The sequence below is a fragment of the Myotis yumanensis genome, unplaced genomic scaffold, assembly GCF_028538775.1.
Source record: "Myotis yumanensis isolate MYYU_CA2020_CCGP unplaced genomic scaffold, mMyoYum1.0.hap1 SCAF_5, whole genome shotgun sequence".
Lineage (NCBI taxonomy): Eukaryota > Metazoa > Chordata > Mammalia > Chiroptera > Vespertilionidae > Myotis > Myotis yumanensis.
Genome location: NW_027223756.1, coordinates 28,455,708 through 28,467,857, shown reverse-complemented (window position 1 = coordinate 28,467,857; position 12,150 = coordinate 28,455,708). Strand labels below are relative to the sequence as shown.

The following is a 12,150-nucleotide window of genomic DNA, read 5'->3' as shown; positions in this document are numbered from 1 at the left end:
TAGAGAGAGTGGAAGGGAGAGGGAGAGAAACATTGATTAGCTGCCCCCCCTGCACACCCCTTACTACAATCAAGCTTGAAACCCTGGGCATGTGCCCTAATTGGGAATGGAATCATCAACCTTTTGATGCACAGGATAATGCCCAACCAACTGAGCCACACTGGCCAGGGCCCAGGTGCAACTTTAGACTCCATTACTTGATATGTGCTATTTAAAATCAATGAACTAGATCGTCTCTTCTTGGATCTGATTTGACCAACCTGGAGTATGATTTTAAGTTCTGAGGGTTACACTTCAAAGATGAAATGGAAAAATATTTTTAGAAAAAGGTAATTTAAAAAAATTGGCACATGATTATAGAAAGTAGAAAGTAAATACAGCATAGAATTAATTAGAGTGAAGATTCATGAAGAAAGATCCAAGACATTTTACTAGTTCATGGGGCTCTGTCATGGAGAGAAACTAGTTCCTTAGCACTAGAAATCTGAGAAAGAAATTATGTAGTACTGTGTCATTGGTAAAGGGTTCAAGTAAAAAAAAAAGAATGACACAGTGATACAAAGAATTCCCACTCTGTTGGATTTGTTTTGGAAACTTCATTAAGCTATTTTATTAGATTAAAATTTGTGATGTCGTATCCTTTAGTTTTCATAAGTACACAATATACTCCCAGGGAGTCATCTTAAGCACTAAGAAATTTTGCTTAAAGTATACTATTCTTTTGCTGAAAAACTCTTCAGTGAGTATAGATTTACTGTTTTTGTTTGTTTGTTTGACCTCAAGATGTCTAACAGGAGTTTATGCATATGCCTAGAAATCTTTTGAACTTACAGTTTAAGGCCAAGTTTGGTGGGAGAGCTTTATAATAATAATCTTGGCAATAGAACCCAAGCAGAAATCAGGACTGTGTTTTTGCATCAAGTCCATTTAAAGTTGTACTTGTACCTAATTAAAAAATTAAAAATGCCTCAATTATAAGAAACTATGGATAATGCCATGAAATGGCAAAATGATATGTCAGAAAGGAAAGGTTCTGCTAAAGAAATATTTTGTTAATTCATGATTTTAGTGTTTACCTAGTCATCTTATACAAAAGGAAAAATTTTTGAGACTTTCTCATCTATGGGATTTCCAAATATCTCCTAAATATTTCTTTCCCACAAATTCCATTGTATTTGAGTAAATATGCTTTCCCATAAATCACAGTTATGCCTAAACATATGGAGGCAGATGGTGGAACAAATTCCACTAGGTGAGTGCTACCCTCTTATTTTTGGCACAAATTAAATCTTTGAAATTAGACACCAGTGCCAAGTTTAGAGAAGTAAGAAAAAGGGAAGCCCAAAGTCTGAGAAGTGTGTGAAGGGGGAAGAGTATTTGTCAAGATGAGTTTTTCCTTTCCCCCTCTTCCTAATCTCCCCCCCCCCCCCACACACACATACTACCCTGGATACAGCTCAGAGTTCCTAAACCCAGTATAATTGGGAGCTTGAATGCTAAAAGTTGGGGCCTTCCAGAAGTTGAGTACATCTTCTCCAGGTGTATTTCACCTAATGCTAAGGGAAAAGTGAAAATTATAACCGTTCACCCCAAAACAGGTTAGCCTGGTTAGCAGCATTAAATTAAAATATGGAAATGCAAATCGTAACCTCTGGCACTAATTGTCTACAAATTGAAGCAGACAATTATTGTTTTGGTTCTGAAATTTAGTGAAGAAAAAATTTAATTTGTATCAGTTATTTCGCATCCTAATGAAGATCCCCAAAGATGGCTATACCTATGACTCTACCTAACCCTTCAACGGGCTGACATGCTTCCTGCTTTAATTTTATTCAAGACTTGATGAGTTTTTGGTTCCTTAATTTAGAAAGAAAAATTAGACAGGGGCATTTACTGCTTATATTACCTGGTATTGCAGCCTGCTCTTCTTCCTTGGAAGAGATAAGAGATGAATTTGTGATGTTCCAGGGAGGTGATTGGTCTCCCCCACCCCCGCCATTTTAATCATCAATTAAAAAGTTATTTTAGAAATATTCAAACATACACTAGAGTGGAGAGAATGATGCAATTAACCTCCATGTATCCTGCATTCAGTTTCAATAATTAACAATATTCAGGCAGTTTTCTGATCAGAAAATAGAATGCCCTGAAAGCTTCAATTCTTGACTTGTAGTCAGCTTTTGTCTTTCAAATTTTGGTTCTTAGGACTTTGAATACTGCAGTTGTATTAAAAGAAGGATTTAATTGAGGAATTTAGTGTTTAATAGTAACTTAAGTCAGTTTCTTTTTTCATCTTGTCTCCATCTCAGGGAAAGCCACTGGTTGTAGGGAGCTAGGCAGAATTTGGAGGTATTACTTGTAGCTCACAGTCCTTTTTAATAGAACGGAAGACTAGGATTTCTGTGCAGAAGACTGGCTTAAAAACAAAGATGAAGGCCCTTGCTGGGTAGTTCAGCTGGTTTGGAGTGGCTTCCTGATAAGCCAAGGTTGCGGGTTTGATCCCGGGTTAGGGCACATACTAGAATCAACCAATGAATGCATGAATAAGTGGAACAGCAAGTCAATGTTTCTTTCTCTCTTCCTTCCTCTTTCCCTCTCTCTCTCTAAAATAAAAAAAAATGGAAAGAAAAAAAAGAAGATGGAGAAAGTATAGGCATCTAGCCTGTTCTTACCCTGCCTCATTGCTGTTTTCAAAATATTCATGGAGTAGTTTCCTGGTCACACTCTGGATAGTATCTCAGTACTTCCTCTCCCCTCCACCTCTCATGTCCTGTTTGGGAATGAGTTGTCCATCTTTCTGAATTTCTGATGCTGGATATTGACTGGTTCCTGACCCCCTCTCCCGCCCGGGCGCTAGCAAACACTCACAGTAGGGTCTCCTGGGGAAAGAGAAACTGCTGACGCGGAAAAAAAGCTGAACATAGAAACCGTAAGCCGTGAACTCTCCCACTTTGGTGCATCACAAAGCGAGAGTCCGGAGGAAGCTTTAGGGAGGTCACTGTTCCCCTGGCTGGATGCCTCTGTTTAAATCTTGGGGGCTCCTGGGATTATGCGGAGATGCCGGGGAGACTTTAACCCGCAGCGGAGAGGCTGGGCATCCAGCACGAATGTACCACAGCACGAGGATCGGGGCTGCTGTTTCCGTAAGTCTCGAAGCGGTGTTCGTTCACGGTCAAGGTTCCGCCTCTCATCATCCCCGCGGGGAGCTTCCTCTCGGAGTTCCGCGCTCTTGCGCGCATTTAGGGGGTCCGCGGTTCCCCGACTGAACGCTCCGCTCTCTAACAGTGGGCGAGAGATGCCCAGCCGAGCTCGGTCCGAGTTACAAGCTGTCTTCAGGCGGAGTTTGTGGAGGCTAAGGCCGGGGCGGTCTCGGGGCGGTGTCCTAGGAAACACCGATGAAGCCAAGCTGTGTTAGGTTCTCCGAGCGTCTTCCTTGCCTGCCGGGCGCCCGCTGCCTGGGTTCCGGGCGCGATCCCAGCCGGCAGGTTACCCGGACGGCGCTTCCCCACCTCGGCGGGTTACCTCGTCTCTGCACCCCTAGGCGGCGCTGCGCTCCTCCGCACACGGCCCGCTGCGCTTCCCCAGACGGCTGCCAAGCCTCGGCTCTAGCCAGGCGAGCTCCCCGCCGGCCAGTCCCGGGCAATCCCGGCATCTAGAAGGCAGAACGTCGGCGGTCTCTGCACCTCTAAGCCGAGCGGCGCCGGCGGCCCTTGCTCTTTACCACGGCCCGTGCTCTCCGGGAGTGCGGAGCATGGTCCCGGGCCATCGCTGGTGGAGCGAGGATGCCAACAGGGAGGGTGGTGGGCTGGAGGGTGGCGGTTCTGTGTGTGTGGGTCTCCTGTGGCGCTGCCGCGGGACAACTCGAATACTCAGTGTTGGAGGAGACTCCGCGGGGCGTGGCCGTAGGCAATGTCACCGCGGACCTGCGGCTGTCAGCGGCGGTTCTGTCCAGGCGGAACTTTCGCTTCCTTTCCAGCCACGACGGGCCCTACTTCGGGGTGGACCTGGCCAGCGGTAGCTTGGTGGTCCGAGAGCCGGCGGACCGCGAACGGCTTTGCGGGGCCAAAGCTCCCTGCGTCTTGACCTATGAGCTGGTGCTTGAGGACCCGCTGGAGCTGCACAAGATGCGCATCCACGTCCTGGATATCAACGACAACGCGCCTCTCTTCCCCGCCCGCGACGTGCAGCTGCACATCCCCGAGTTCCTGGCGCCGGGGGCCCGTTTTACCCTCCCCAGCGCCCAAGATGCCGATGAGGGAAGCAACGGGGTGCTCAGCTACAGCCTGAGCCCCAGCCAGCACTTCCGCCTGGACATGGGGTCTCGGGCCGACGGCAGCGAGTTCCCAGAGTTGGTTCTGGAGAAAGCTCTGGATCGCGAGGAACGCGCCTCCCACAGGCTGGTGCTCACCGCTCACGACCGCGGGCGGCCCGCACGCTCCGGGGACGCGCAGGTCACCATCATTGTGGTGGACACAAACGACAATGCACCTGTATTTGAGGGCACGGTATATCGCACCAAGGTGCCAGAGACTGTACCCAACGGTACCGTGTTAGTCCGAGTTCAGGCCTCGGACCCGGACGAAGGCTCCAATGGGGAAGTCCGGTACTCCTTAAGCAGCAGCACGCAGGCAAAGCTGCGACACCACTTCCACGTTCACCCTAGAAATGGGGAGGTGCGGGTAGCAGCTTTGCTAGGTCCTCCTGAAACGCTGCTGGAGGCATACATCGAGGCGAGGGATGAGGGCGCCGTCGGTCTGGCCAGCACCGCCAAACTGCTGGTGGAAGTGACTGACGTGAACGACCACGCCCCGGAGGTGAACCTGCTGACTCTCTTCAGCCGGGTTTCCGAGGGCACCGCCCCCGGCACAGTGATTGCTCTCCTCAGTGTAAGGGATGAGGACCTCGGTCCCAATGGTAAGGTCATTTGTAGCATATCCAATGGAGGCCCTTTTAAGCTGAAGGCTTCTTTTGACAATTACTACAGTTTGCTGACTGATGGGCCGCTGGACCGGGAGCAGGTCAGCGAATACCAGGTCCTGATCACCGCCTCAGACGGTGGCTCGCCACCACTTAGCACCCGCAGGACACTGACTGTGTCAGTTGCTGATGTGAATGACAATGCACCAAGGTTCCCTCAACCTCGACAGGAACTTTTTGTGGCTGAAAACAATGGCCCTGGAGCCTCTCTAGGCCGCGTGTTTGCCCAGGACCCAGACTTAGGGAACAATGGCCGTGTCTTCTATGAACTGTTGGATATTAGCTCTGAAGGGCAGGCAGCCGCTAGCTGGGTGGCAGTAGAATCATCCAGCGGGGCCATCACTGCCAAAACTTCCTTTGACTTTGAGCAGCTCAAGGAGGTTCACTTTCAAGTGGAAGCCCGGGATGGGGGCATTCCTCCCAGAAGTGCAACCGTGACTGTGAACTTGTTTGTGGTAGACAGGAACGACAATGCTCCCATCATCTTGTTTCCTGTGACCAGAAATGGTACCGTCCCAGTAGAAATCGTGCCCCGCTCTGCCAGAACTAGACACTTGGTCACAAAAGTAGTCGCAGAGGATGCAGACAGTGGCTCCAATGCCTGGCTTTCCTACCACATCTCCCAGGCTTCTGACTCTAGCCTTTTCAGAATTTCAGCCAACATGGGAGAGCTCCGTACTGCCCGCCTAGTTCTTCCCACTGATGGAATGAAACAGAGGGTGGTAGCAGTGGTCCGAGACCATGGAGACCCACCACTCTCCTCCTCTGTCACACTGGGTGTGCTGTTGAGCAACTCTGTTCCTCAGGTCCTTCCAGACTTTGAAGATGCCTGGGAAACAGGAGGGCACCTCTCTGCCCTGAACCTGTATTTAGTAATTGCTCTGGCCTGTATTTCCTTTTTATTTCTGGGGTGCTTACTTTTCTTTGTGTGTATCAAATTGAGCCAGAGCCCAGGTTATTGCTCTCGGAGCTGGTGTTGCTCTCCAGAGGAGCTGAGGAATGGAAGGGAGGTGACTTTGAATCCTTGCATGGCATCAGCCACAATAGATGTCACTACAGTCGAGAGACTTTCTCAGACCTATCTCTATTGGGACTCCCTGGGACTTGGTTCTGATGATAACAGTTTGCTATGGCGTGGGAAGTACAGTGCTGCTGACCTGAGAAATCTGACCACTGGGGTAGGACTGAATTTGCCAATATCCTGTATTCAGATTCGGAATAGGAAAGATCACATAAATGTCAATGCCATGGTAAGTAAATTTTGTGGGATTTGATTTTCTTAGCCAGGAGATGACTGGCAGATGTTTTAAAATGTTTATTAGATGATCCTTTGGCAACATTTAATGCATTGAGTTGAACACTCCTGCTTAGTACTCCCTGTGCTAAGAATTCTGGGAGTATAAAAGTATTAAAAGACTGTTCTTGACCTCAAGGAGATATAGTTTATTTTTGAAAAACAAGGGTAAGAAATCCAAACCCATTAAAGAACAATAAAAGTAATATAACATAAAGATATAAAATTAAAAATAAAAAAAGCACCAAAGTGCCTAGTATAGGTAATAAATGACCTGAAATGTTTTTAAATCATTCCTTTTAGGAATTTCTTTAAGAAATTACTTAAAGCAATTATCCCTTTATTCAAAAATTATTCTGAGTAAAAGATGTGTAAGACCTAGAGTGGGAATGAAAAGTATGTGAGTTTTTGCAGAGTACAAGCTTAATATCATGGAAGATGAGACATTTACTTAAACTTTATAATAGATGAGTAAAAATGATGATAACCTAAAGAGATGTAAAAATAAATTACAATGGATGTTCCAAGAAGGGAGAGAAAACATGAGAGAACATGTGAGCATGGAGGAGGGAATCAGAGAAAGCTTTGTGATAGAGATGGCATTTGAATTGATTCTTGAATGACATACCATCTAGAAAAACGCAGCATAGGCTGTCCTTTACATGAGTGCCTTTTTGCAAAGCAGTCTTTTTTGAGAACAATACTCCACAACATAGCTAATAGCTCCACACAGTTTTAGTAAGTCCATAGAAATTATAAGCATGTCATAGAAAGATGATGGCATTGTGCATAGGACTTGACAACTTTTTATTTGTGTTTTGTTGACAAATTCATGTGTGGGTGGGCTCCGACCAGGCTGGCCAGGGGGAGGAGCTGTGGGCAGTTGATGGGCCAGCCCTGCCCCCTGGTCAAACTCCTAGGACAATTTGCATATTAGCCTTTTATTATATAGGATTTCACAAGAAAGATGAGTAATTATTATGTCAAAAACCAGTGTTTTGCCCTAACCGGTTTGGCTCAGTGGATAGAGCGTCAGCCTGCGGACTGAAAGGTCCCAGGTTCGATTCCGGCCAAGGGCATGTACCTTGGTTGCGGGCACATCCCCAGTAGGAGTGTGCAAGGGGCAGCTGATCGATGTTTCTCTCTCATTGATGTTTCTAACTCTATCGCTCTCTCTTCCTCTCTGTAAAAAATCAATAAAAAATATTTAAAAAAATATTTTAAAAAAGGAAAAAACAAACCAGTGTTTTCAAAGGTGCACTTACCATTCAAAGTCCATTCAACTTGGATTTACTATTCTTATTATTTTAGAAGCCAATATACTTATAAATAAATACCATATTTGAATGTTAAATTATTTAAATACTTCCATTTATCCTTAGTGCCTCTTGGCATTATAAAACTTTTTGAATGGAATGGTAGCAATTGGGCTAGCAGTTTTACACTATTCTTTCTAACTTCTCACAGAAATCATGAATAGAAGGGAAAGAAGTGTGCAGAAATTAGGGGGAATGGAAGATCCTTGTTTTACTGTTCCAGGTAATAAGGGAAAAAGTGGGTTATGTTATTTTCCTTCAAATAATGATGTTAACTGCAAAAATAGACTTATAACCATTATAATTTTGCATATTTAATATTCTCACAAGATATAATAAAATCCTGTATATACGATACGATTAGTAAGTATTTGCTGAATGAATAATAAATTTGTGTATGTATGAATTGGATGTTAACACTGTTCACCATAGAGGCAAAAACTTTAACTTACTTTACATGTGTATATATAGCTAACTGTTTAAAGATCATTTTATATAATAATGAAACAACATAAAGGCATTTTATGATCCTAAAGCTAACATGAAAAACCTCAATGCTGTATTCTGTGGATAACAAAGTGATTAGTAAGGATGCACATCATTACATGTGAAATTTGCAGTGAATTCAAATTAAATGCAATTAAATTAAAGGAAAAAATTGATGCATAAAATGTTAATATTTCAAGTATCAAAGCACTTAGTGCATAAACACTCACCATTTATTTCTTTTATTTCATTGCCTTCTGTAACAAAGAGAGATTTGGATACAAGTAATGTCTTTGAAGTTTGGGGGTCAGGAATGGTTTGAGAAACACATTTTGACTAGACTCGAAAGGTAATATAAGTAAGTGATAAGAAAACCAATGGATCCGGAAGTTAGAAGGAAAAACAGCTACTCAGAAGGAAAAATATAGCTGTCCCCAAGACCAAATTTTTACTAACATGAGTGATAAAGTAACAGAAATGTACTATTCATGCATGCAGGAATATTGTATCACCCCATTCATCCAGTTGAACAGTCTTTTCCATCATTGTTGATATTGCACTTATTAAGCAGTTCATTGTCTGCCAATAATTTTTGTGGGTTGGATATTTCCTGATATATAAAGAAAGTGTGATGCACTAAAACATGGGTAAAGTAACTTTTATAAAGCTGGAGTAATAATTTTAATGTGTGCCTGAGTCATACAGAATCATATTGATTCATGTGTTTATAGTCTGTTCAAATTCTAAGCTTTTCTATCTTATTTTATTTATTTTTAATTTTTTAAAAAATGTATTTTATTGATTTTTTTACAGAAAGGAAGGGAGAGGGATAGAGAGTTAGAACCATTGATCAGCTGCCTCCTGCACATCCCCTACTGGGGATGTGCCCGCAACCAAGGTACATGCCCTTGTCCGGAATCAAACCTGGGACCCTTCAGTCCACAGGCTGATGCTCTATCCACTGAGCCAAACTGGTTAGGGCTCTATCTTATTTTAGTTTAAAATACTTAAATCTATCAGTTTAAGAAACTTATGGTTTGGTTCAGTGGATAGAGCGTCAGCCTGCAGATTCAAGGGTCCCAGGTTTGATTCTGGTCAAGGGCTTGTACCTTGGTTGCGGGCACATCCCCAGTAGGGAGTGTGCAGGAGGCAGCTGATCAATGCTTCTCTCTCATTGATGTTTCTGGATCTCTATCCCTCTCCTTTCCTCTCTGTAAAAAATCAGTAAAAAATATTTTTAAAAAATGAGTTCTGGCCTGCCCTTTTAAAAAAAAGAAATTTTTGAAAACATTTATATTTATGTCTTTCCTATTGATAATATTTGACAGCTATAAAGAAAATTGGCCCGCTGTGCATCAAGCAGACAACATGTGTCTCATGTCAATTTTTTCTGTTAAGATTCTTGATGGGCAATTTAATTTTTTTAGGTTGTTATCTAAGATGGTGCCTCTGAGATAGAAATTTCTACTTAGAATTTAAAAGTAATGGCATTGGAAAATTTTTAGATGATATTTTGTAACAAAACACACAGTGGTGTACAAACTGAGTTTATTAAATATTCCACATTAAAATGATAACCTTTTTAAAGTATATTTTTAAAGATTTCAGAGAGGAAGGGAGAGGAAGAGAGAGATAGAAACATCAATGATGAGAGGGAATAATTGATTGGCTGCCTCCTGCACATTGGACCGAGCCCACAACCCAGGCATGTGCCCTTAACCGGAATCGAACCTGGGACCCTTCAGTCCGCAGGCTGACGCGTTATCTACTGAGCCAAACTGGCTAGGGTGAAAATGATATCTTGAACATACCAGTGTTATATTAGTGTATTGTTCTTCTAGAATTATAGTGTTTCTTTTGCAGGATATATAGCATATAAGATATTTCCTCTTTGCAGTGTCATTTATTAACAGAGTGGCAGAATGTTTTTGGTATTGCAGGTGTTTTTATTTGTTAACAATATTCCATAAGTAGACTTTTCCATAGGCTAATTAGATGTTTCCTTATATTTATTTTAACTCTGAAGCTGATAACCACACTTTGAAAAACTTTAATGTCCTGTAAGTAAGGAAGCTTGCATGGCATATGAAATATATTCAGATTTTTAAAAATGCCATGTAGACAGTATAATAGTGTTCGTTGTATAACAGAGAAACCTCAAATTATTAAAAACGAAGGAAAAGAGCATTATATGACTGAGTCGACAGAAGGAAAAAGTAATCCTGGGAAAAGTGTGAGTGAGAAAGTTTTAATAATACGTCTGATAATATTAATGACCTATTGATTTTTGTTGTCTTCAGTATTTGCAGTAGTGGGAAACAGTAATATTTCAAAGACTAAAAACACTTAGTTGTGTTGGGATAAAGGTGGACTAAATTGCTAAAAGGTTTTTACGTTGCTCAATTGCATATGACGTGAATATCAGAAATAACATTTGGCAGAACGTCAAGTGAATATGGATACAGTCTAGGATTTCAACTAAAGTATTATGGGAAGTAAGACTTGTGGGTAAGGATTATTTTTAAAAACCTAAAGTAAATGATACATTTTGTTCCTAATTTTAATTTATGAGATGAGAGTGGTTTGGGGTATTAATAAATTACATGTCTCTTTTATACTGCATATATGAAAAAGAATTAGGATAATAATTTCCTCCTCAAGCATTATAAACACAGAAGGTCATTATACATTCATCTGGAACTTGCCTTGGAATCTAGGAATGAATATGTAGTCACAAAGTCTTCTGAGCTGCATAGAAAGAGAAACACCTTTGTATCTCCCCTCAAATTCGTGGCTATTCCCGGAGCCATCTGGTTGCCATCTACATTTATACTATTTTCATAGCATAGCTCTAATGATGTACCCTAAAAAATGCACTCTCTGAATTCAGGTGCATTATGCTTATTCATTAGTATCTTTGAGCAAAGATTACAGCTGTTTTATTTAAACCAAAACAATGTGCATACAGAATAAAACCAACCAATTAAGATATGTTATTAGTGGGCTTTTGCATCTATATTATCACTTGAGATTGGCTGGTCATTTCCCTTTTCTATGAGGGATTGATATCAGGGTTATGCTGTCCCTATTAAAGGCTGGCCCTATTAGAAGTTTTTTTCTCTTTTTTCTCTTCTCTAGAGGACCTATTTGCTCAGATTGGTGAGGTTTCTTTCTTAAATATTTAGTAGTGTTTACTAGTGATACTCTGTGTTCTTTTAAGTTTTCTTTTTGGGAAAGTTTTAAATAATAATATCACATTTCTTTATTAATGATAAATTTATCCATATTTTTATTCGTTCTTTTCTATAAATTTTGTTTCTCCAGCAGTACATTAATTTTATCTAAAATTTCAAATATTTTGGCATAAAGTTGTTTATAATGTCCTCTTGTAATCTTTTAAACATCTGAGGATCTCTAGTGATATTTTCCTTTCCAATTCTGATGTTAGCTATTGTCACCTCTTGTTTTTCTTGTGTGTCCAATATGCTATCAAGAGTATCCCTTGAGTTTTTTATTTTAGTTATTGTATTTTTCATTTAAAAAATTCTAATAATTGTTGTTCACATCTGCTATGAATTTTTTAAATCATTTCTTGCTCCCTTTAAATATTTTCAGACTTGCTTTATAATTCTTTAAATGTATTAAATCTCCATCTGATAATCCTAGAGTCCAAAGTCTGCAAGCATGTTTCTACTGTGTGCCGCTTCAACTGGTTTTTGATCACAGCTCCCTGTTTCCATGTGTGCTAGATTTTATTTTGACTTGTAATGATCACTAACCTGAAAATAATATTTGTCAGAATATCCTGAGATCTTGAATGAAATCGCCTTCCTTCAAGACAGATTTTTATTTACATCTGAATACTACCAGTTGTAAACCACTTTAAACCAAGTTCAAGACTTGAGGGTCCTTGTCTACATAGACTACCATGTATACCCAGCTGAAAATCTGCAGGATGTACAGTTTATAGGATTTTTTTACTTTCCTGTTTTCCTTATGTCCTGGTTGGTGCTCAGTCAAGCTCCCCAGCCGTTCTCGGGGCTAGAGAATAGGTAGATTTAGTTTTGGTATACCATC

The 12,150-nt window shown here is 41.6% G+C and overlaps 2 protein-coding genes across 12 annotated transcripts in view; both read left to right on the top strand.

The window, feature by feature from the left end:
* The window catches only part of LOC139010400 (protocadherin alpha-C2), a 171,271-nt gene that overhangs the window by 95,461 nt on the left and 63,660 nt on the right, over positions 1 to 12,150 (top strand). The window lies entirely within an intron of this gene.
* Positions 3,783 to 6,251, top strand: PCDHAC1 (protocadherin alpha subfamily C, 1). Its single transcript, XM_070414174.1, has one exon. The coding sequence runs from the start codon at positions 3,783 to 3,785 to the stop codon at positions 6,249 to 6,251; it is 2,469 nt and encodes an 822-aa protein (XP_070270275.1).

Excerpts from the sequence above, each read along its gene's own strand:
- PCDHAC1 (XM_070414174.1), top strand. The coding sequence starts at position 3,783 with ATGCCAACAGGGAGGGTGGTGGGCTGGAGGGTGGCGGTTCTGTGTGTG.